General features: G+C 40.9%; 1 protein-coding gene across 1 annotated transcript in view; it reads left to right on the forward strand.

Annotated features, from left to right (window-relative positions):
• VPS39 (VPS39 subunit of HOPS complex) overlaps nt 1-24,270 on the forward strand; it is a 56,114-nt gene that overhangs the window by 7,199 nt on the left and 24,645 nt on the right. The window contains exons 2-8 of the mRNA XM_032176043.2: nt 1,437-1,502; nt 9,751-9,815; nt 10,144-10,186; nt 12,075-12,169; nt 13,430-13,528; nt 13,923-14,015; nt 22,592-22,775. Coding sequence (XP_032031934.1) covers nt 1,437-1,502; nt 9,751-9,815; nt 10,144-10,186; nt 12,075-12,169; nt 13,430-13,528; nt 13,923-14,015; nt 22,592-22,775 — 645 coding nt within the window. The remainder of the gene's footprint in view (nt 1-1,436; nt 1,503-9,750; nt 9,816-10,143; nt 10,187-12,074; nt 12,170-13,429; nt 13,529-13,922; nt 14,016-22,591; nt 22,776-24,270) is intronic.

Genomic DNA, 24,270 nt, shown 5'->3' on the forward strand with positions numbered 1-24,270 from the left:
TTGCTTGAGGTCAAGAATTGGAGACCAGATTTGGCAATATTGTGAGCCCTCATCTCTATAAACATTTTTTAAAAAATAGCTAAGCATGGTGGTGCATGCCTGTATTTCTCGCCACTCAGGAGGCTGACGTGGGAGGATCACTTGAGCTAGGGAGGTGGAGGCTGCAGTGTGCCATGATCACACCACTGCTGTCTAGCCTGGGCAACAGAGTGGAACCCTATCTTAAAAAAATAAAAGTTTAAAAAAAAGTGTACAATTAAATGGTCTTTAGTACATTCACAGAGTTGTGCAACTATCACCACAATTAATTTTAGAACATATTCATCACTTTCAGAAGAAACTCAGTACCCATTAGTATTTACTTTCCAATTTCCCCCAAGCCCACCAGCCCTGGGCAACCACTAATCTTTCTGCATCTGTGGATTTGCCTACTCTGGACATTTCATATAAATGGAATCATGTGGCCTTTTGTCTGGCTTCCTTCAGTTAGCATCATGTTTTCAGGTTCATCTGTGTTGTAGCATATATCCATACTTCCTTTCTTTTCATTGTTAGCTAATATTCCATTATATAGACATGCCACATTTTGTTTATCCATTCATCAGTTGGTGGACATTTGGTTTGTTTCCATCTTTTAGCTATTACAGATAATACTGCTGTGAACATTTGTGTACAAGTTTTTATGTAGAATATGTTTTCATTTCTGTTGGGTGTGTGCCCAGGAGTGGAATTGCTGGGTCCCAGGTAGCTATGTTTAGCCTTTTGAGGAGCTGCTAGACTTTTCCAAAGTGGCTGTCCCATTTTACATTCCTGCCAGCAGTGTATGAGGGTTCTAATTTCTTTATATTCTCATCAACACTTGTTATTAAATATATTCTACTAGACTATCTTTTGAGATAATGAATTCTGTAAGCTTATTACGCTATGTCATTTATTTTCCTGAAAGTAAAAGCATTTAAAGGATGCCTCTTAGCTATTATTTCTGAGGTTGGATACCTGGTTTCACGTTTGTACTTCCATTTTGTGATTTTATAAACTTTCATCATATTCTTTTTAGCAGAATTTAAAAATATATATCTAAAGATATATATCTTAATAAAAGTATATACATAACAAAAAATAAAAATCATAATCATTTAATCTTAAAAATACAAAGCCCTTCTATCTTTTTTATTAGTTTAACATTAAAACAATTGAGCCAGTGACATTTTTATCCTCTGATCTGTCTAGCCTAGTAATTATTCAATAAATGTGTTTTTAAGTGGTTGATTGTCAAACATGAGTGTAAACATTCCTTAGCTTTGCAAAACACCTGCTATCAAAAGCAACTCATTTTCTTGACACATTGATTTCTGATTACAAGCCCCAGCTAAAAAAAATAGGGTTATACTCAAGCTGGTTGACCTTTCTCAAAGCTGTTTTTTTTTTCCCCCCAGAGGAATGGCTTCTTGTGGGAACCAAACAAGGACATCTTCTTCTCTATAGGATTCGGAAGGACGTTGGTAAGTGCACATTGCTCATTCAAAAAAATAAGTTTTAATAGTCAGCCAGTATGCAACTGTGAAATCAGTTATTCCTGGACCATTAAAAGAGAGATTGAAGGTTAGAGGGAGCACGGTGGGAAAATGGGGAGAAGACTTGAGAATGGCTAGGGTTTTTCTCCTCCAAATTGTATTGCCCTACCTGCATTTGGGAGGTGAGGATGAATTGCTGGTTTACTTATTACTGAATTACTTGTTACTGGTAGGGAGTCTCTAAGAAAAGAGGAGGAGGTTGTTTTCCTCCTCTTTTGTTAGAGACTCACTACCAATAATAAGAAATACTACTAATGGGCATAAGATTCCTGTATATATGGTGTGGTGGTAGGAAAAAAAATTAGGCAACATTGATTTAAAATATCTTGTTAGCTTATGAGCGGTAGACCAAGAAGAGAGGACCAGGGTTTGCCTTCATGTGCACTTCCCCCTGGCTGCGTGACTGAGCAGGTTCTTTCCAACATCAGTTTTCTATAAACTCTCTGTCTCACAAAGTTGTTGGGGCGGATGCAATAATAGGCTTGAAGAAACTGTGAAAACTAAAGTTCTAATCAAATGTGACTGTCAGTAATGTAGAGTAATAACTAAAGTATTTGAAATGTATTCTGTTAAAGAGTGTTTTTTATTGGGGCAGAAAGTACCTCACTGCCCTTCCCTGTTTTCATTTCTGTGCTGTCTTTATGGAGAATAGATGTGTTTAGGTATTATGCCCTGGAGCCACTCTACAGAAATCTGCAGTTAGTTTCATATCCTTCAGTATAATATATATTTCTCTGGTAAATAGCTTAAGAGATAGCTTAAGATAAATAGAGCTCTCTTTTGGAACCTGGAGCAAGGGTAATACTGGGGGGAAAAAGCACCTTACTAGTGCACTCGGGAAAGAGAAGATATCCTGGTCAGTTTCTGTGGCAGGTAAGAAAAGAAACCAGAGAACAAAATAGATAATTTATTTCATTTCTAAGTTTTTCAACAGTCCTCTAAATCAGGGGTCAGCAAACTTGTTCTGAAAAGGTCCAGAGAATAAATATTTTAGGCTTTGCAGTGTTGTAACTACTTAACTCTGCCTTTGTAACATGAAAGCAGCTGTAGGCAATATGTAATGAATAGGTGTGGCTATGTTCCAATAAAACTTTATTTACAAAAACATGCAAAGGTCTCAATTAGGCCCTGGAGCAGTACATTGTTGATCTTTGTTTTAATGTTTTAAATTTTTAATTCTCATGGCCGGCGAAGTGGCTCATGCCTATAATCCCAGCACTTTGGGAGACTGAAGTAGGAGGAATGATTGAGGCCAGGAGTTCGAGACCAGCCTGGGCAACATAGCAACACCCTGTCTACAAAAAATTAGCTGGATGTGGTGGCACGTGCTTCTAATTCCAGCTGCTCTGGAGGCTGAGGCGAGAGGATCGCTTGAGCCCAGGAGGTTGAGGCTGCAGTGAGCTATGATGACACCATTGCTCTCCAGCCTCAGCAACAGACCTTGTCTCAAAAAAAAAATTTTTTTTTTAGTTCTCAGAGCCAAAATATTTGCATTCTGTGATATTTGCCTGGTCTATAATTTTAATATCAAGCTCACATTTTAATTTTAAAGCTAAAAATGCTTATCTTTATTCAGCATTCAACAACTGTTTTTTGACTCTCTGCTTTGCTTTCAGATGTTAAGTGGTGATCAGAAATTGAAAACAAGACTTCATAATTGAAGTCTCAACACAGTATAGACCTAAACTGGTAATATTAGTGTTAATCTGGCTTGGAACCCTGGTGGCGACTATTCCTTGCCCTGTGATCATTTTATCTTGTCAACTTTGACAAATTAGTTGATGTTCTTGGGCCTTCCTTTTGCCATAGGTAGATTAAATATAGACAATTAGGAAATCAAATTCTGATTTGAAGCTTTTCTTCAAGAAATGCCATTTTTCCCTATAGGTGAACAGTTTAGTTCTGGCCCAGTGGCCTGGTGTGGTCCAGAAATAGACCTGGGCTTGTGTGAATTAGTTCTAGGGTTAATTTGGTTTCTAGATTTGAGATATTTCAAGCCTAAATAGGTCTATGGGTAGACTGTCTTTCTGAGGAAAGGGAGGGGATAATAGGGTCAAGAAAAGACTAGGGCTAGGGATCGTAGGCTCTGATCTGATCTGAGTCATTTCCCTGGAGCTCAGTTGAGCCAGTGACATTTTTATCCTCTGATATGTCTAGCCTAGTAATTATTCAATAAATGTGGTTTTAATTGGTTGATTCTAAAATATGAGTATAAATATTCCTCAATAGACATCTCTAGGCTTCATTCTGCTCCTTTATTTTTTGAGACAGGGTCTTGCTCTGTTGCCTAGGTTGGAGTGTAGTGGCGCTATCTTGGCTCACTGCAGCCTCAACCTCCTGGGTTCAAGCCATCCTCCCACCTCAACCTCCCAGGTAGATGGGACCACAGGCATACACACCATGCCCAACCCATTTTTGTATCTTTTTTTTTTTAGCAGTACTTAGATTTTTTTTTTTTTTAGGTTTTTTTTTTCCACTTTTTTTTTTTTAGTTCTAGGGTACAAGTGCACAACGTGCAGGTTTGTTACATATGTATACATGTGCCATGTTGGTGTGCTGCACCCATTAACTCGTCATTTACATTAGGTAAATCTCCTAATGCTTTCCCTCCCCCCTCCCCCCACCCCATGACAGGCCCCCGGTGTGTGATGTTCCCCTTCCTGTGTCCAAGTGTTCTCATTGTTCGATTCCCACCTATGAGTGAGAACATGCGGTGTTTAGTTTTTTTGTCCTTGCACTAATTTGCTGAGAATGATGGTTTCCAGCTTCATTCATGTCCCTACAAGGGACATGAACTCATCCTTTTTTATGGCTGCATAGTATTCCATGGTGTATATGTGCCACATTTTCTTAATCTAGTCTATCATTGATGGACATTTGGGTTGGTTCCAAGTCTTTGCTATTGTGAACAGTGCTGCATTAAACACGTGTGCATGTGTCTTTATACTAACATGATTTATAATCCTTTGGGTATATACCCAGTAATGGGATGGCTGGGTCAAATGGTATTTCTAGTTCTAGATCCTTGAGGAACTGCCACACTGTCTTCCACAATGGTTGAACTAGTTTACCGTCCCACCAACAGTGTAAAAGTGTTCCTATTTCTCTACATCCTCTCCAGCACGTGTTGTTTCCTGACTTTTTAATGATGGCCATTCTAACTGGTGTGAGTTGGTATCTCATTGTGGTTTTGATTTGCATTTCTCTGTTGGCCAGTGATGATGATGAGCATTTTTTCATGTGTCTGTTGGCTGCATAAATGTCTTCTTTTGAGAAGTGTCTGTTCATATCCTTCGCCCACTTTTTGTTGGGGTTGTTTGTTTTTTTCTTGTAAATTTGTTTGAGTTCTTTGTAGATTCTGGATATTAGCCCTTTGTCAGATGAGTAGATTTCAAAAATTTTCTCTCATTCTGTAGGTTGCCTGTTCACTCTGATGGTAGTTTTGTTTTGCTGTGCAGAAGCTCTTTAGTTTAATTAGATCCCATTTGTCAATTTTGGCTTTTGTTGCCATTGCTTTTGGTGTTTTAGACATGAAGTCCTTGCCCACGCCTATGTCCTGAATGATATTGCCTAGGTTTTCTTCTAGGGTTTTTATGGTTTTAGGTCTAACATTTAAGTCTTTAATCCATCTTGAATTAATATTTGTATAAGGTGTAAGGAAGGGATCCAGTTTCAGCTTTCTACATATGGCTAGCCAGTTTTCCCAGCACCATTTATTAAATAGGGAATCCTTTCCCCATTTCTTGTTTTTGTCAGATTTGTCAAAGATCAGATGGTTGTAGATGTGTGGTATTATTTTTGAGGCCTCTGTTCTGTTCCATTGGTCTATATCTCTGTTTTGGTTCCAGTACCATGCTGTTTTGGTTACTGTAACCTTGTAGTATAGTTTGAAGTCAGGCAGCGTGATGCCTCCAGCTTTGTTCTTTTGGCTTAGGATTGACTTGGCAATGTGGGCTCTTTTTTGGTTCCATATGAACTTTAAAGTAGTTTTTTTCCAATTCTGTGAAGAAAGTCATTGGTAGCTTGAGGGGGATGGCATTGAATCTGTAAATTACCTTGGGCAGTATGGCCATTTTCACGATATTGATTCTTCCTATCCATGAGCATGGAATGTTCTTCCATTTGTTTGTGTCCTCTTTTATTTCGTTGAGCAGTGGTTTGTAGTTCTCCTTGAAGAGGTCCTTCACATCCCTTGTAAGTTGGATTCCTAGGTATTTTATTCTCTTTGAAGCAATTGTGAATGGGAGTTCACTCATGATTTGGCTGTTTGTCTGTTATTGGTGTATAAGAATGCTTGTGATTTTTGCACATTGATTTTGTATCCTGAGACTTTGCTGAAGTTGCTTATCAGCTTAGGGAGATTTTGGGCTGAGCCATTTTTGTATCTTTTGTGGAGATGGGGTTTCGCCAGATTACCCAGGCTGGACTTGAATTCCTGGGCTCAAGTGATCTTCCCACCTCAGCCTCCCAAAGTTCTGGGACTACAGATGCACACCACCATGCCCAGTTAATTTTTGTACTTTTTTAGAGACAGGGTTTCACCATGTTGGCCAGGCTGGTCTGGAATTCCTGACCTCAAGTGATCCGCCCACCTCCGCCTCCCAAAGTGCTGGGATTACAGGCGTGAGCCACTGTGCCCAACCCAGTCTACTCTTATTTTGCACGGAGAGGAATTAGATTATAGATTAGTTCATGTTTGAGGCCTTTACAACTCCAGGTTTATTTCAGTCATGCTGTCATCCTAGAGCAGTGTTCTCAAAGTGTGGTCTCTAGACCCCTGGGGATCCTCAAGATCCTTTCAGAGGACCTACAAGGACAAAACCAAGTTTGCAGAAACACTAAAACATTTCGTTTTTCGTTTTTTTTTTTTTGCACTGTATTGACATTTACAATGATGGTGCAAAAGGAATGGTAATTAAAACTAGTTAGTACCTGAACACAAATCAGAACAGTATTACCTAACTTCAAATAGAGACTTTTTAAAAAAAACGAAAAAAAAGTGGTACCAAGCTGTACTGATAGTCACTGTGTAATTCTCACCATGTGCTCACAGTGGGTTTTTGTTTGTTTGTTTTTTTGAGATGGTCTCATTCTGTCACTCAGACTACAGTGCAGTGACACAATCGTGACTCACTGCAACCTATAACTCCTAGGCTCAGGTGATCCTCCCGCCTCAGCCTCTCAAGCAGCTAGGACTACCAGCACACACCAGCATGTCCAGATAGTTTTTTCACTTCTTGTATAGATGAGGTGTCTCTTCTTGCCCAGGGTGGCCCCAAACTCCTTGCCTCAGGTGATGGGTTTTATTTTTTTTTCTTTCTTTCTTTTTTTTTTTTTTGAGACAGAATTTCACACTTGTCACCTAAGCTGGAATGCAATGGTGTAATCTCGGCTCACTGCAACCTCCCCCTCCCAGGTTCAAGCACTTCTCATGCCTCAGCCTCCTGAGTAACTGGGATTACAGGCGCCCACCACCATGCCTGGCTAATTTTTGTATTTTCAGTAGAGGCAGGATTTCACCATGTTGGCCAGGCTGACCTTTAACTCCTGACCTTAGGTGATCTACACCTGGGAGGTTTCTCGGCCTCCCAAAGTGCTGGGATTACAGGCGTGAGCCACCGCACCCGGCCTTGGCAACACATCTTTTTAGTAATCTCATATGATATAATGGGAAGTATACATAAAGCACTTCTGCTGTGTGCTAAGGTGTGAAGTCCGATGGCTGTCTCAAGGGAAAAAGGCTTATGTGATTGAGTTACGAGCTAAACTGGCTACTTTTTTCAGGGAGTATTGTTTTTGTTTGAAAGAATGGCAGGTTGTGGTTTTTTCAGACCATTTGGATATTTGGCAGTTTTTGGTTTTTTTTTATGAACAAAGGGAATCTGTTACTTTAAGGTAAACAACTGGCAGTATTTGTTGTGAATGATAAAGTTAGAGCTTTTAAGAAAAAAATAGAATTATGGAAAACTTGTGTTCACTCCCCTGAGTGTGACAGCTTCTCCATAATTAAAGATTTTTTCTGATGAGATTGGGGGTGATAATAATGAGTGTCATTTTTTAACATCCTATAATGAAATGTAGGTCTGGATTGGAAAATCTGCATAACTCAGTGAACCAATATTTTCCAAATGACTAATGCATGAAGTTTTAAAATCATGTGTGAGTAAAAAATACATTCAAAGTTTAAGGTAGACCAATGCTTTTTGATGTAACAGAAAATGAAAAGTTCATTGACAGGTGTGAGATTTCGCTTTATAAGAAATTACATTTGTTAAGTGTTGGTGTAGTATCAAAGAAGAATCTGAAAAATCTATTAGAGTACTTTTCCCTTTTCAACTATATATCTATATGAGGACAGATTTTTTGTCATATACTTCAACCAAAACAAATTAAATTATCAAAACAGATTAAATGCAGAAGCAGATGTGGGTTCTTACTTATGGGGTTATTATTGTTATTTTTAAATACATACATGTTTTTAAATGTATGTATTTAAATTTCTAACGTAAATATTCATGTATATAACCCCCAAAAAAGTTCTTTGAGGTCCTCAGTAATTTTTAAGATTATCAAGATTTTGAGACAAAAAAGTTTAAGAATCGCTGCCTTAGAAAATTCTGTTTGTAAACAGAATTATAGGCCAGAGGCAGTGGCTCACACCTGTAATCCCAGCACTTTGGGAGGCCGAGGTGGGTGGATCACCTGAGGTCGAGAGTTCAAGGCCAGCCTGGCCAGCATGGTGAAACCCTGTCTCTACTAAAAATACAAAAATTAGCCGGGCATGGTGGCACATGCCTATAATCCCAGCTACTCCAGAGGCTGAGGGCACGAGAATTGCTTGAACCCAGGAAGTGGAAGTTGCAGTGAGCTGAGATCGCACTACTGCACTCCGGCCTGGGCAACAGAATGAGACTCTGTCTCAAAAAAAAAAAAAAAAAAAAAAAAAAAAAAAAAAAAAAAAAAAAAAAAAAGAAAAACAAGAAAAGAGAAGTATTAAGTGCAATAATAGGATGCTTTCAAGTGTAGAAAGTATCTGAATTGTTTTTTTTCGTCATGAAATGTAACAGCAGAATACCAGGGCACGCTCCCTGCAACTTTAGGGCTCTTTCTTCATCCCCTCTGCTGAGGGACACATGAAAGAAGTAAGACCAGCTTTGGTGGCATGAGTTCTTATGGCTGCCCTAAAGAGTCTCCCTGATTTCCAGAGGGCAAGGGCAGAGCTAGCTGTGGGGAACAACTCAGGTCAGCAGTGTGAGCATCCTGTCCATGAAGCAGAAGGCAGGTAGCAGGGCATGGGCTCAGAGCACAGGCTTTAGAGTCAGCCTGGGTTTGCTTGTAGGCTCCCTCACTGGCTGTACCTAACTGCTTTACCCCTCAGGCCCCTCAAATACGAACTTGGAATAATAATACCTACTTCTTGGGAGTAGTTGTGAGTTTACAGAAAAAATATATATATAAATTTTTAAACCCAGAACCCAGTATGTAGTTATTGCTTAATGATAGCTGCTCTGATGATGACGATGATAATTATTCTCTTTTTGACTCATTGGTGACTTTTGAGGCTGAGTATTTTTGTCATCCCCAGCAAGGCTGAATTCACATGTTTTTATGGTGTATAACTTTCTTCCCCTTTTTTGTAACAGTGCCAGCAGATGTAGCATCACCTGAAAGTTGCAGTAAGTGTAGACGCATTGAATTGCTTTAGCTCTGGAGATGGGTTTGAGTGTTTGCTCTGTCTCCGTGATACAGAACTTAGAGTAGTTGCTGGAAATTAGTTGGTCTAGATCTAAGGATGCTTTGGGCTGGGTTTCATGGCTTGGGCTCTTATATTTGACTGTTACTTTTTACACCCTTCCTTGTAAACACTTTGCCAAGGTAGTGATTTTGCAAGATAAGATCTTCAGACTCACAAGTACCTTGCAGCTTCAGTAAACTTTGTGTGATCCTTTCTGCTGATGCCGAGTGAAGGTGCATGAAACGCTGTGCTCTAAAATTGGAGTTGAAAGCATCTTACAGTGCTCGTAAGACAGCTGGCTATTTAGATCTCTGATTTTTAGTCTTTCAGGAACTTCTAAAGATTTATGTAGGAGAGCAGTATGGAGCAGTATTTTTCTAGTAGTGATTTTTATATGTATCCCTGTATTTGGAACTACCAATGTTTATTTCTTTTCCATAGGTTGCAACAGATTTGAAGTGACACTAGAGAAATCCAATAAGAACTTCTCCAAAAAGATTCAGCAGGTAAGCAGTGATGGAAGTCCTTACAAGAATATTTGACTTATATGAGACCCTGTCAAACTAGAACTTTGATAATGTTATTTGTTAACTCTGAATCCTCTTCTCTTTGACCTTCCATTTATGCAGGGGTCTCTGCCCATATATCTTGTGCCTGAGATCCTCTCTCACAAGCAGAAATGATAATCCCAGAAATTATAATGCCCAGAAAAATAAGTGAGATCCCTGTAACTGGATAGGCTCCGTGGTCCCTTTTTAGTACTGTTATTGAATGAACATTTGCTAAACCTTGTCAGAAATGTTTAATTGGGTCTCATGATTTGCTGTTTTCCAGATCCATGTGGTTTCCCAGTTTAAGATTCTGGTCAGCTTGTTAGGTAAGAAAAGGAGTTGCATTTGTATCCTGTGTCTAACAAGAAAAGATATGACCTAATTAACCCTTTCGTGGTTAATTTGATAGTGGTTACTGAACAACAAACTGACGTGTTCCAAACCTGGTATAACAGGGTACATGGTTAATAAAGGCAGCAGCATCCTCCATAGACTCGAACTCTGCTCTCCAAGGAGTCTCACTTTATTCATTCATTCATTCATTGATCAAATATTTATTGAGCCTATTCTGTGCAAAGTCTGGACTAGACATTGGAGATACCAAGTTCAGTGAGACATGGTTGCTATTTTTGAGACTTACATTCTGATTACGAAGACTAAATGACAGGAAGTAATCACGATACAATGTGGTAAGTTACAGTGAAAATTTATAAAAAGTGTTGTGGAATCTTGGTAATGGGAGGGACTATATTGTCTAGTAGATAACTAGACTTTCAGTAGGAAGAGAGGCCAGCAGCATATCACAAACACAGGGAACAACTAGAACAAAGGCCCTGAGATGTGGGAGTTTGTGGCAAATAGTTTATTGTGGCCAGACTAAGGATATGTGGTGGAGAGTGGCAGGATATCAGGTAAGAGACAGAGCAGGGCCACACTGTTGAGGCCCTCATGTGAAAAACTGTGATTTCATAGAAGGCAGCCAGTGAGGCCTTTTCTGGACATGCAGGGGACTAGCAGCTGATCACACTTTGTGCTGTTGACCCTGGGGCCCAAAGAGTAAAATCATGTTAAATGTCGTTCCTGGGTCCACAGATAAACATCTGAGGCAACTTAATCCTCATGACTAAAACTAGATATGAGGCCCAGGTAAAATGATTATTTTGATTGCTTTGCTAGGAAAGAAATCCTTGCCATGGGTTAGTACAAAATTCCCTTTTCTAATTGGAGCCTCCTAATGTGAGTAGCTTTGAAAGCCATTTCTTGTACAAATACTGATCATAAAATTTCAGATTTGAAATGGACAGAGTATGAGTGCTTTGGACTTGGTGCAGTGGCTCACACCAGTAATCCCAGCACTTTGGGAAGCTAAGGCAGGAGGATTGCTTGAGTCCAGGAGTTTGAGACCAGCCTAGGCGACATAGGGAGACCTCATCTCCACAAAAAATAAACAAAATTAGCCAGGTGTGGTGGTTCATGCCTGTAGTCCTAGCTACTCAAGAGGCTGAGGTAGGAGGCTCACTTGAGCCTCAAGGAGGTTAAGGCTGTAGTGAGGCGAGATCATGCCCCTTTTGTTGATGCGCTCTAGCCTGGGCAACAGAGTGAGACCCTGCCTCAAAAAAAAAAAAAAAAAGAAAGAGTGTTTTGGAAGTGAAAGATCTCTTTTACTCAAGTCACCCCCAATTTTTTTTTTTTTTGAGACGGAGTCTCACTCTGTCGCCCAGGCTGGAGTGTAGTGGTGCAACCCTGGCTTACTGCAACTTCTGCCTCCCTGGGTCAAGGGATTCTCCTGCTTCAGCTCCCTGAGTAGCTGGGATTACAGGCACCCACCACCATGTCCAGCTAATTTTTGTATTTTTAGTAGAGACGGAGTTTCACCGTGTTACCCAGTCTGGTCTCAAACTCTTGACCTCAAGTGATCTGCCTATCTCAGCCTCCCAAAGTGCTGGGATGACAGGTGTGAGCCACCATGCCGGGCCAAGCTCAGATGTTTAAGGAAGAAAATATCCAAGTTTAGAAGACCAAGTGACCTCTTAAATGCTTTGTACTGGTTATAGATGAGAATGAATCATCTTAGTGAAACTGAAGGGACATCTTCAACCAACATCTGCCATTTGCTTCTTCTAGATGTTAACACAGTTACTTTTTTTGCCTCGATAGTGGCTATGCTAGAGAATTATGATCATTGATCCTGATGTTATACCTCCTCTCAAACAGAAAATAACATTTATGTCCATGACCTGTTGACATTTCAACAAATCACTACTGTTTCAAAGGCAAAGGGAGCATCACTGTTTACTTGTGACCTCCAGGTAAGTTTACCCAAGATGAAATTTGGCTTTATGCTGTAATCAATACAGTCTTTCCTGCATCATTCCTACCATTAGATGAGAAGAATGACATTGATGATCCATACCCAACAGAGACTCCAAAGATAATTTTTTTTTTTTCCCCCTGAGATGGAGTCTTGTTCTGTCGTCCAGGCTAGAGTGTAGTGGCACGATCTCGGCTCACTGCAACTCTGCCTCTTGGGCTCAAGTGATTCTCTTGCCTCAGCCTCCTGTGTAGCTGGGACTACAGGCGTGCACCACCACGTCCGGCTATTTTTTGTATTTTTTAAATTAGAGATGGGATTTCACCATGTTGGCCAGGCTGGTCTCGAACTCCTGACCTCAGGTGATCCTCCTGCCTTGGCCTCCCAAAGTGCTGGGATTACAGGTGTGAGCCACCGGACCTGGCCCAAGGAGAATATTTAATTGTATTAGAGAAATTTCTCTATTGGTACATAGTGTGAAGTTGAAGCATTTGCATTCCTTGTGTGTGGGTTAATGAGAATCTAATGCTATTGGCAAGAGGCAGCTAACCAAAGACAAAAACGCTTGTCCTGGACAAACCATTATTGGGAAAGCAAGACTGTAACAATATCATGAAGATAATTATAAGACATTAAGTGGACTCTTATTCTAAACAGATCACTGAGGTCTTTGTCATTAGGGACTTTCATTGTTCAGAAAAGACATCTCTCTTTATTTTTGCCAATTTATCATTCTTGCATTCTTCAGAATCTGCCTCACCCCTCTCTCTACTCAACTTACATTTTTTAGCATTTATGTTCTACATTGACACTGCATCATTTTATGCTTAGAAATATTCTTTTCCATGCTATTTAAAGGCTTGAAAGTGGGCTTGATGTCACTGGCACATGGTCACCCCTGACCCAGCATGCGTTGACAGCCAGGAGCAAGAAACATTTAAGAGAAAAAAGGAGGGAGGAGTTATATAGGGGAAGGACTGCCCCAGGATTTTCTCCTCTGAATTGTGAATGTCCATGTGATTTGCTGGTGCTGTGGTCTTTGGCTGGCAACCCTTCGGGAGGAAGTGTTCCTCAGTCATTTGTTTCTTAGTGCATCTTAGAGAATGGTGTTCTTCTGCTCAGCTTTCCTGGCAGGATGACTGTGTTACAGGGAATTTTCAGATTAGTAGCAATTTCAAGGTAGACAATCTCTAATTTAGTTATCACTCAGTTAGGGAGAGTCATTGTATTTTCATTTGCTCTGTGTGTCTCCTCCCAGCACACAGAGACCGGTGAGGAGATGTTACGGATGTGTGTGGCAGTAAAAAAGAAGCTGCAGCTCTATTTCTGGAAGGACAGGGAATTTCATGAATTGCAGGTAAGTCCACTGTTCCTTGGTCCATGGTTGGGTAGGAGCTGCTGCAGTAGCTCGGTTCTAATGAAGTTCAGGACTCCAGTCCTGTCATTCTATGGAAATGAATACTCTGGTATGAAGTGCATGAGAGCTTGTTGATGCCTACTTGTAATATGATTCTACAGTGTTTTTACAGATTGGTTTATTTCAGAGAGAGTTTTCACCTTTTCCAAATGTACTTTGTCCAGTTCATGGACTTGTATTTTTATTAAGGGTAGTTTCCTGGCCTTGTGCCTGTAGAATTGTGCCCGAAGAGGGTGCGGGTTGTTTTGCAGAATGGAGGTTGCAGAATAACAGGAAAGTCATGGTTTTTAAAAAAAGTATTTATTTCATTCGGATCCTTGCTCTCTTTTTTCAGGGGGACTTTAGTGTGCCAGATGTGCCCAAGTCCATGGCGTGGTGTGAAAATTCTATCTGTGTGGGTTTCAAGAGAGACTACTACCTAATAAGGGTAAAATCTCATTATTTTGCAAATATCATTAGTTTATCTTGGGGAAGATGATTATGTGCTCCGAACTCCAGGTCAAGAGACCACTTTAAGTAGAGCTTTTGGCCTAACAGGATTTGTTATTTGTATGTGTAGTTATCATTCATGCTCAGCATTTTTCACAAATAGAATATCTTTGTAACTTAAGTCAGTCCAAGAGTCAACGCTCAGTTCTTTACATAATGATGATCCACAGTGTGTATTTTACTATTGGGACAGATAATGAAGGCTGTTTGCCTCTGTCCAGTGAATCATCATGGACTGCTATCCTAAGGCTTCAGTGCTCAGGAATTATAAACTAATTTTAGTATAAACTTAAGTATTTTTAAGACTTTGAGTTTCCTCTCGTGCCATCAAATCTTTTCATATATTTGTACTAAAAGTGATTTTCACTATTTTTTTAAATTTCAAAAGCCACATGTTTTTACACGTTTATTACAGAAAATATAGATAAGGAGATAAAGGAAGTGCAAATCAACCATGGTCCCCCCACTCAGAAATAGTCACTGCCAACTTCTTGGTATATGAGCTTCCATCCTATTTGTAAAAATACCATGTTATACAATTGTTTTATAAGCTGTGTTTTCTCTTAACATAAGTTGTAAATATCCATGACACTGTTTTTCTCCAATATGCATATTATATGTAGAAAAGATTGATACACTGTTCATTTCATTGAAGAATCTAAATCTCTTAGCTTCACACCCCTGGTAATTCAGACATGGCAATTCTAGAAGCCTTTCTCTCTATCTTCCACTGGGTGAGCTCTTCATTAGTTTTTTTATTTTTTATTTTTATTTTTTGAGACAGAGTACCCCTCTGTCACCCAGGCTGGAGTGCAGTGGCAGGATCTTGGCTCACTGCAACCTCCGTCTCCTGGGCTCAAGCAATCCATCCACCTCAGCCTCCCAGGTAGCTGGGATCTGGGATCACAGATGCCTACCACCATGCTCAGCTAATTTTTGTATTTTTTGTAGAGATGAGGTCACAATATGTTGCATAGGCTGGTCTTAAACTCCTGGGGTCAAGCAGCCCTCCTGCCTCAGCCTCCCAAAGTGCTGAGATTACAGCCACCGTGCCTGGCCCCATTGTTACCTTGTTAATATATTTGTTCCATCTTTGTATCATTTGAATATCCTAATTTTATCAGCATCAGAGTTACAGACTCCTGGAGGAGTCACTGCTGTGCAACTGACTCAATAGCAAGTAGGCCTACAGATGGTGAGAGAGCTCACAAGGAGTAAGAGAACTGAGCAGAAGCTGGACTTAAGGCTCTCAGTTCTCTGACTACTTTGGATGCTGACATCACCTCCAGGGTGGGAAACCTTGCTTTAGGACCAGGCTATTCAGAAATTACTTCTTTACATACAGTAACATTTATTCTTTTTAGTGTACAGTTCTGTGTTTTGACAAATGCTTAGATTTATGTGACTAATGCCACAATCGAGATTCACAACACCACCATCACCCCCCAAAATTCCCTCATATTGAAGTCAGCCTTTCCTTCTGTTCCCAGACCTCTGGTAACCACTCATCTGTTCTTCATCTCCTATAGCTTTGCCTTTTCCAGAATGTCATATAAATTGAATCACACAATATGTAGGCTTTTGAGTCTGGCTTCTTTCACTTAGCAGAATGCACTAGAGATTCATCCATGTTGTTGTGTGTGTTAATAGTTTATTCTTTTTCATGGCTGAGTAGTAGTCTATGGCAAGGTGTTTGTTTATCCATTCATCAGTTGATGGACAGAGTTGGTTTTGGCCAGGCGCGGTGGCTCACGCCTTTAATCCCAGCACTTTGGGAGGCCGTGGCGGGCGGATCACGAGGTCAGGAGATCAAGACCATCCTGGCTAACACGGTGAAACCCCATCTCTACTAAAAATACAAAAAAAAAAATTAGCCTGGCGTGGTGGCATGCCCCTGTAGTTCCAGCTACTCAGGAGGCTGAGGCAGGAGGATTGTTTGAACCCAGGAGGTGGAGGTTGCAGTGAGCTGAGATTGTGCCACTGCACTCCAGCCTGGGCGACAGAGCAAGACTCTGTCTCAAAAAAAAAAAAAAAAAAAAAAAGTTGTTTTTAATTTTTAGCAATTTTGAGTAAGCTGCTAAGACATTTGCATACAAGTGTTTGTGTAAACATACGTTTTCATTCCTGGGCAAATGCCTGGGAATGGGATTGCTGGGCCATATGGTAAGTGTATCTTTAAGGGGCATATGGCAAGTGTATCTTAAACTTTGTAAGAAACCAACAAACAAAACAGCTGCACCATTTTTCATTCCCACCAGCAGTGAATGCGAGTTCTAGTTGCTCTGCATTCTCACCAGCACCTGACATTGTCAGTTGCCAGGCTAGATGCTTTCTTTTGCATTAGAGAACGGGTTTTACATTGTGATAACAATGCTTATGGGGGAGCCAAGATGGCCAAATAGGAACAGCTCTGGTGTACAGCTCCCAGCCTGAGCCACACAGAAGACGGGTGATTTCTGCATTTCTGTTTGAGGTACCCGTTTCATCTCACTAGGGAGTGCCAAACATTGGGTGCAGGACAGTTGGTGAAGCGCACTGTGCGCGAGCCAAAGCAGGTTGAGGCATTGCCTCACTCAGGAAGCGCAAGGGGTCAGGGAGTTCCCTTTCCTAGTCAAAGAAAGGGGTAACAGACGGCACCTGGAAAATCGGGTCAGTCCCACCCTAATACTGCGCTTTTCCAACGGGCCTGGAAAACGGCACACTAGGAGATTGTGTCCCGCACCTGGCTCGGAGGGTCCTATGCCCACCGAGTCTCGCTGATTGCTAGCACAGCAGTCTGAGATCAAACTGCAAGGCAGCAGCAAGTCTGGGGGAGGGGCGCCCGCCATTGCCCAGGCTTGCTTAGGTAAACAAAGCAGCCAGGAAGCTCGAACTGGGTGGAGCCCGCCACAGCTCAAGGAGGCCTGCCTGCCTCTGTAGGCTCCACCTCTGGAGGCAGGGCACAGACAAACAAAAATTCAGCAGGAACCTCTGCAGACTTAAATGTCCCTGTCTGACTGACAGCTTTGAAGAGAGTAGTGGTTCTCCCAGCATGCAGCTGGAGATCTGAGAACGAACAGACTGCCTCCTAAAGTGGGTCCCTCACCCCCGAGCAGCCTAACTGGGAGGCACCCCCCCAGTAGGGACAGACTGACACCTCACTCGGCCGGGTACTCCTCTGAGACAAAACTTCCAGAGGAACTATCAGACAGCTGAATTTGTGGTCTCACGAAAATCTGCTGTTCTGCAGCCACCGCTGCTGACACCCAGCCAAACAGAGTCTGGAGTGGACCTCTAGTAAACTCCAACAGACCTGCAGCTGAGGGTCCTGTCTGGTAGAAGGAAAACTAACAAACAGAAAGGACATCCACACCAAAAACCCATCTGTACATCACCATCATCAAAGACCAAAAGTAGATAAAACCACAAAGATGGGGAAAAAACAGAGCAGAAAAACTGGAAACTCTAAAAAGCAGAGCACCTCTCCCCCTCCAAAGGAACGCAGTTCCTCACCAGCAATGGAACAAAGCTGGACGGAGGATGACTTTGACGAGTTGAGAGAAGAAGGCTTCAGACGATCAAACCACTCCGAGCTACGGGAGGAAATTCAAAACAATAGCAAAGAAGTTAAAAACTTTGAAAAAAAATTAGACGAATAGATAACTAGAATAACCAATGGAGAGAAGGGCTTAAAGGAGCTGATGGAGCTGAAAGCCAAGTATCGAGAACTACGCAAAGATTGCAGAAGCCTCGGTAGCAGATGCGATCAACTGGAAGAAAGGGTATCGCTGATGGAAGATGAAATGAATGAAATGAAGTGAGAAGGGAAGTTTAGAGAAAAAAGAATAAAAAGAAATGAACAAAGCCTCCAAGAAATTTGGGACTATGTGAAAAGACCAAACCTACGTCTGATTGGTGTACCTGAAAATGACAGGGAGAATGGAACCAAGTTGGAAAACACTCTGCAAGATATTATCCAGGAGAACTTCCCCAATCTAGCAAGGCAGGCCAACATTCAGATTCAGGAAATACAGAGAATGCCACAAAGATACTCCTCCAGAAGTGCAACTCCAAGACACATAATTGTCAGATTCACCAAAGTTGAAATGAAGGAAAAAATGTTAAGGGCAGCCAGAGAGAAAGGTCGGGTTACCCACAAAGGGAAGCCCATCAGACTAACAGCTGATCTCTGCAGAAACTCTACAAGCCAGAAGAGAGTGGGGGCTGATATTCAGCATTCTTAAAGAAAAGAATTTTCAACCCAGAATTTCATATCCAGCCAAACTAAGCTTCATAAGTGAAGGAGAAATAAAATACTTTACAGACAAGCAAATGCTGAGTGATTTTGTCACCACCAGGCCTGCCCTAAAGGAGCTCCTGAAGGAAGCACTAAACATGGAAAGGAACAACCGCTACCAGCCCCTGCAAAAACATGCCAAATTGTAAAGACCATCGAAGCTAGGAAGAAACTGCATCAACTAACGAGCAAAATAGCCAATTAACATCATAATGACAGGATCAAATTCACACATAACAATATTAATGTTAAATGTAAATGGCCTAAATGCTCCAATTAAAAGACATAGACTGGCAAACTGGATAAGGAGTCAGGACCCATCAGTGTGCTGTATTCAGGAAACCCATCTCACATGCAGAGACACACATAGACTCAAGATAAAGGGATGGAGGAAGATCTATCAAGCAAATGGAAAACAAAAAAAGGCAGGGGTTGCAATCCTAGTCTCTGATAAAATAGACTTTAAACCAACAAAGATCAAAAGAGACAAAGAAGGCCATTACATAATGGTAAAGGGATCAATTCAACAAGAAGAGCTAACTATCCTAAATATATATGCACCCAACACAGGAGCACCCAGACTCATAAAGCAAGTCCTGAGTGACCTACAAAGGGACTTAAACTCCCACACAATAATAATGGGAGAATTTAACACCCCACTGTCAACATTAGACAGATCAACGAGACAGAAAGTTAACAAGCATATCCAGGAATTGAACTCAGCTCTGCACAAAGTGGACCTAATAGACATCTACAGAACTCTCCACCCCAAATCAACAGAATATACATTTTTTTCAGCACCACACCACACCTATTCCAAAATTGACTACATAGTTGGAAGTAAAGCTCTCCTCAGCAAATGTAAAAGAACAGAAATTATAACAAACTGTCTCTCAGACCACAGTGCAATCAAACTAGAACTCAGGATTAAGAAACTCACTCAAAACCGCTCAACTACATGGAAACTGAACAACCTGCTCCTGAATGACTATTGGGTACATAATGAAATGAAGGCAGAAATGAAGATGTTCTTTGAAACCAACGAGAACAAAGACACAACATAACCAGAATCTCTGGGACACATTCAAAGCAGTGTGTAGAGGGAAATTTATAGCACTAAATGCCCACAAGAGAAAGCAGGAAAGCTCCAAAATTGACACCCTAACATCACAATTAAAAGAACTAGAAAAGCAAGAGCAAACACATTCAAAAGCTAGCAGAAGGCTAGAAATAACTAAAATCAGAGCAGAACTGAAGGAAATAGAGACACAAAAAACCCTTCAAAAAATTAATGAATCCAGGAGCTGGTTTTTTGAAAGATCAACAAAATTGATAGACCACTAGCAAGACTAATAAAGAAGAAAAGAGAGAAGAATCAAATAGATGCAATAAAAAATGAAAAAGGGGATATCACCACCGATCCCACAGAAATACAATCTACCATCAGAGAATACTACAAACACCTCTATGCAAATAAACTAGAAAATCTAGAAGAAATGGGTAAATTCCTCGACAAATACACCCTCCCAAGACTAAACCAGGAAGAAGTTGAATCTCTGAATAGACCAATAACAGGTTCTGAAATTGTGGCAATAATCAATAGCTTACCAACCAAAAAGAGTCCAGGACCTGATGGATTCACAGCCGAATTCTACCAGAGGTACAAGGAGGAACTGGTACCATTCCTTCTGAAACTATTTCAATCGATAGAAAAAGAGGGAATCCTCCCTAACACATTTTATGAAGCCAGCATCGTCCTGATACCAAAGCCTGGCAGAGACATAACCAAAAAAGAGAATTTCAGACCAATATCCTTGATGAACATTGATGCAAAAATCCTCAGTAAAATACTGGCAAACCGAATCCAGCAGCACATCAAAAAGCTTATACACCATGATCAAGTGGGCTTCATCCCTGGGATGCAAGGCTGGTTCAACATACGCAAATCAATAAATGTAATCCAGCATATAAACAGAACCAAAGACAAAAACCACATGATTATCTCAATAGATGCAGAAAAGGCTTTTGACAAAATTCAACAACCCTTCATGCTAAAAACTCTCAATAAATTAGGTATTGATGGGACGTATCTCAAAATAATAAGAGCTATCTATGACAAACCCACAGCCAATATCATACTGAATGGGCAAAAACTGGAAGCATTCCCTTTGAAAACTGGCACAAGACAGGGATGCCCTCTCTCACCACTCCTATTCAACATAGTGCTGGAAGTTCTGGCCAGAGCAATCAGGCAGGAGAAGGAAATAAAGGGTATTCAATTAGGAAAAGAGGAAGTCAAATTGTCCCTGTTTGCAGATGACATGATTGTATATCTAGAAAACCCCATTGTCTCAGCCCAAAATCTCCTTAAGCTGATTAGCAACTTCAGCAAAGTCTCAGGATACAAAATCAATGTACAAAAATCACAAGCATTCTTGTACACCAATCACAGACAAACAGAGAGCCAAATCATGAGTGAACTCCCATTCACAATTGCTTCAAAGAGAATCAAATACCTAGGAATCCAACTTACAAGGGATGTGAAGGACCTCTTCAAGGAGAACTACAAACCACTGCTCAATGAAATAAAAGAGGATACAAACAAATGGAAGAACATTCCATGCTCATGGGTTGGAAGAATCAATATCGTGAAAATGGCCATACTGCCCAAGGTAATTTATAGATTCAATGCCATCCCCATCAAGCTACCAATGACCTTCTTCACAGAATTGGACAAAACTACTTTAAAGTTCATATGGAACCAAAAAAGAGCCCGCATCGCCAAGTCAATCCTAAGCCAAAAGAACAAAGCTGGAGGTATCACGCTACCTGACTTCAAACTATACTACAAGGCTACAGTAACCAAAACAGCATGGTACTGGTACCACAACAGAGACATAGATCAATGGAACAGAACAGAGTCCTCAGAAATGATGCCGCATATCTACAACTATCTGATCTTTGACAAACCTGACAAAAACAAGAAATGGGGAAAGGATTCCCTATTTAATAAATGGTGCTGGGAAAACTGGCTAGCCATATGTAGAAAGCTGAAACTGGACCCCTTCCTTACACCTTATACAAAAATTAATTCAAGATGGATTAAAGACTTAAATGTTAGACCTAAAACCATTAAAATCTTACAAGAAAACCTAGGCAATACCATTCAGGACATAGGTGTGGGCAAGGACTTCATGTCTAAAACACCAAAAGCAATGGCAACAAAAGCCAAAATTGACAAATGGGATCTAATTAAACTAAAGAGCTTCTGCACAGCAAAAGAAACTACCATCAGAGTGAACAGGCAACCTACAGAATGGGAGAAAATTTTTGCAACCTACTCATCTGACAAAGGGCTAGTATCCAGAATCTACAATGAACTCAAACAAATTTACAAGAAAAAAACAAACAACCCCATCAAAAAGTGGGCGAAGGACATGAACAGACACTTCTCAAAAGAAGACATTTATGCAGCCAAAAAACACATGAAAAAATGCTCATCATCACTGGCCATCAGAGAAATGCAAATCAAAACCACAGTGAGATACCATCTCACACCAGTTAGAATGGCCATCCTTAAAAAGTCAGGAAACAACAGGTGCTGGAGGGGATGTGGAGAAATAGGAACACTTTTACACTGTTGGTGGGACTGTAAACTAGTTCAACCATTGTGGAAGTCAGTGTGGCGATTCCTCAGGGATCTAGAACTAGAAATACCATTTGACCCAGCCATCCCATTAGTGGGTATATACCCAAAGGACTATAAATCATGCTGCTATAAAGACACATGCACACGTATGTTTATTGCGGCACTATTCACAATAGCAAAGAGTTGGAACCAACCCAAATGTCCAACAACGATAGACTGGATTAAGAAAATGTGGCACATATACACCGTGGAATACTATGCAGCCATAAAAAATGATGAGTTCATGTCCTTTGTAGGGACATGGATGAAACTGGAAACCATCATTCTCAGTAAACTATCGCAAGGACAAAAAACCAAACACCGCATGTTCTCACTCATAGGTGGGAACTGAACAATGAGAACTCATGGACACCGGAAGGGGAACATCACATTCCGGGGACTGTTGTGGGGTGGGGGGAGGGGGAAGGGACAGCATTAGTGATTAATGGGTGCAGCAAAACAACATGGACATGGATACATATGTAACAAACCTGACATTGTGACATGTACCTAAAACCTAAAGTATAATACACTCTGTTTCTTCCTATAGGTGGATGGAAAGGGGTCCATCAAAGAGCTCTTTCCAACAGGAAAACAGCTGGAGCCCTTAGTTGCACCTTTGGCAGATGGAAAAGTGGCTGTGGGCCAGGATGATCTCACCGTGGTACTCAATGAGGAAGGGATCTGCACACAGAAATGTGCCCTGAACTGGACAGACATACCAGTGGCCATGGGTGAGACCAACAGTAGCTGCTGTTTCCCACTTTGGGTTGGGGTTGTGTGCCATTCCTGCAGAACAGAGTCCCATTCGTAGCTTTAGCAGACTGGTTTACATTGTGTCATTCACTTTCAGTTCCTTTTCTTATAAGTAGATGACATTTTAGGGTCATTAAAAATGGGCTAGTCTAGTTCTTGCAAGAAGCTGAGTTTTACTCCAGAGGGGGAAAACATAGAAACAGAAATGTTTATTTTAGGAAGTGATTATCTACTGCTATTTTTTACTTCTTAGTTTTTTTCTTCCTCCTTTTTTTAAGAGTTTTGATTGTGTCCTCTGTCAAATAGACTACATCTGGAAATAAGTGGAAATTCCTTGTGTATTCCTATAGTATGAGTAATTCCATATTGAAGGGTTTTTGATGTAGTAATTCCATGTTGAAGAGTTTTCTATTGTTGCTTTTTGTTGTTGTTGTTGTTGTAGCTTAGAGGCACAGACAACATTTAGGGGATTTAGGTGTCAGCCTCTATTCTACGCATTAGGTGCTTCTGTTCTTATGCTTGTTTCAGGTTCCCAGCTCTCCACAATGGAATTGCCTAGAAGCATATAACCACTCTTGCCCCATTTTATTTTCAGTCGGAAGAGTGAGCATTGCTAAAATAGTTACTGCTGTGAAGTGGGACATACTGACATGCTTTCTGTCTTTAAAGACCCCTGTCTCTGGAGACAAGGGTTACAGTCTTGGATAAAGAGACAAAACAAGGCACTGCTTAAGGTGTTAAATTGGATTAGTTAAAATTCAGTAGTTCAGAGAAAGGGAAGTTTGTTGTTTAATTAGGAAGAAGTTTCATTACATAGGTAAGACTGGACTAGGTCAGGCAGGGAGTTTGGAACCTGGCTTGAAGAGAAATTTCCATTCAATCTAGGCAGAAAGCCTGGTAAATGAGTAGAAGTCCAAAGAAAGACATGCCAATTTGGGAGAGGGCATTACAGAGCCTGACTTGACACAGGTGGTCTGAATTACAGAGCAGTGAAATAGGGCCGTTTAGTAGAGTCCGTGAGAAGGTCTGGGAGGCCAGTAGATTCCTAAATGGTAGAATGTCTTGATAAAAGCATCATGTTCTGGCCGGTCTCAGCGGCTCACGCCTGTAATCCTAGCACTTTGGGAGTCTGAGGCAGGCAGATTGCCTAAGCTCAGGAGTTCACGATCAGCCTGGGCAGCATGGTGAAACCCCGTCTCAAATACGAAAAAAAAACACACACAAACTAGCTGAGTGTGGCAGTGTGTGCCTGTGGTCCCAGCTACTTGGGAGGTTGAGGCAGGAGAATTGCTTGAAGGGAGGGGGAAGTTGCGGTGAGCCGAGATTGCGCCACTGCACTCCAGCGTGGGTGACAGAGCGAGACTCACGTCTCAAAAAAAAAAAAAACAAACGTCATGTTCTAGGGTGATTGTTCTGGTTGTGGTTAGAGATGAGTAGACTAGAAGGAAGAGAAATCAAAAGGTCAGTATTTTT

The sequence above is a fragment of the Hylobates moloch genome, unplaced genomic scaffold, assembly GCF_009828535.3.
Source record: "Hylobates moloch isolate HMO894 unplaced genomic scaffold, HMol_V3 SCAFFOLD_14, whole genome shotgun sequence".
NCBI lineage: Eukaryota > Metazoa > Chordata > Mammalia > Primates > Hylobatidae > Hylobates > Hylobates moloch.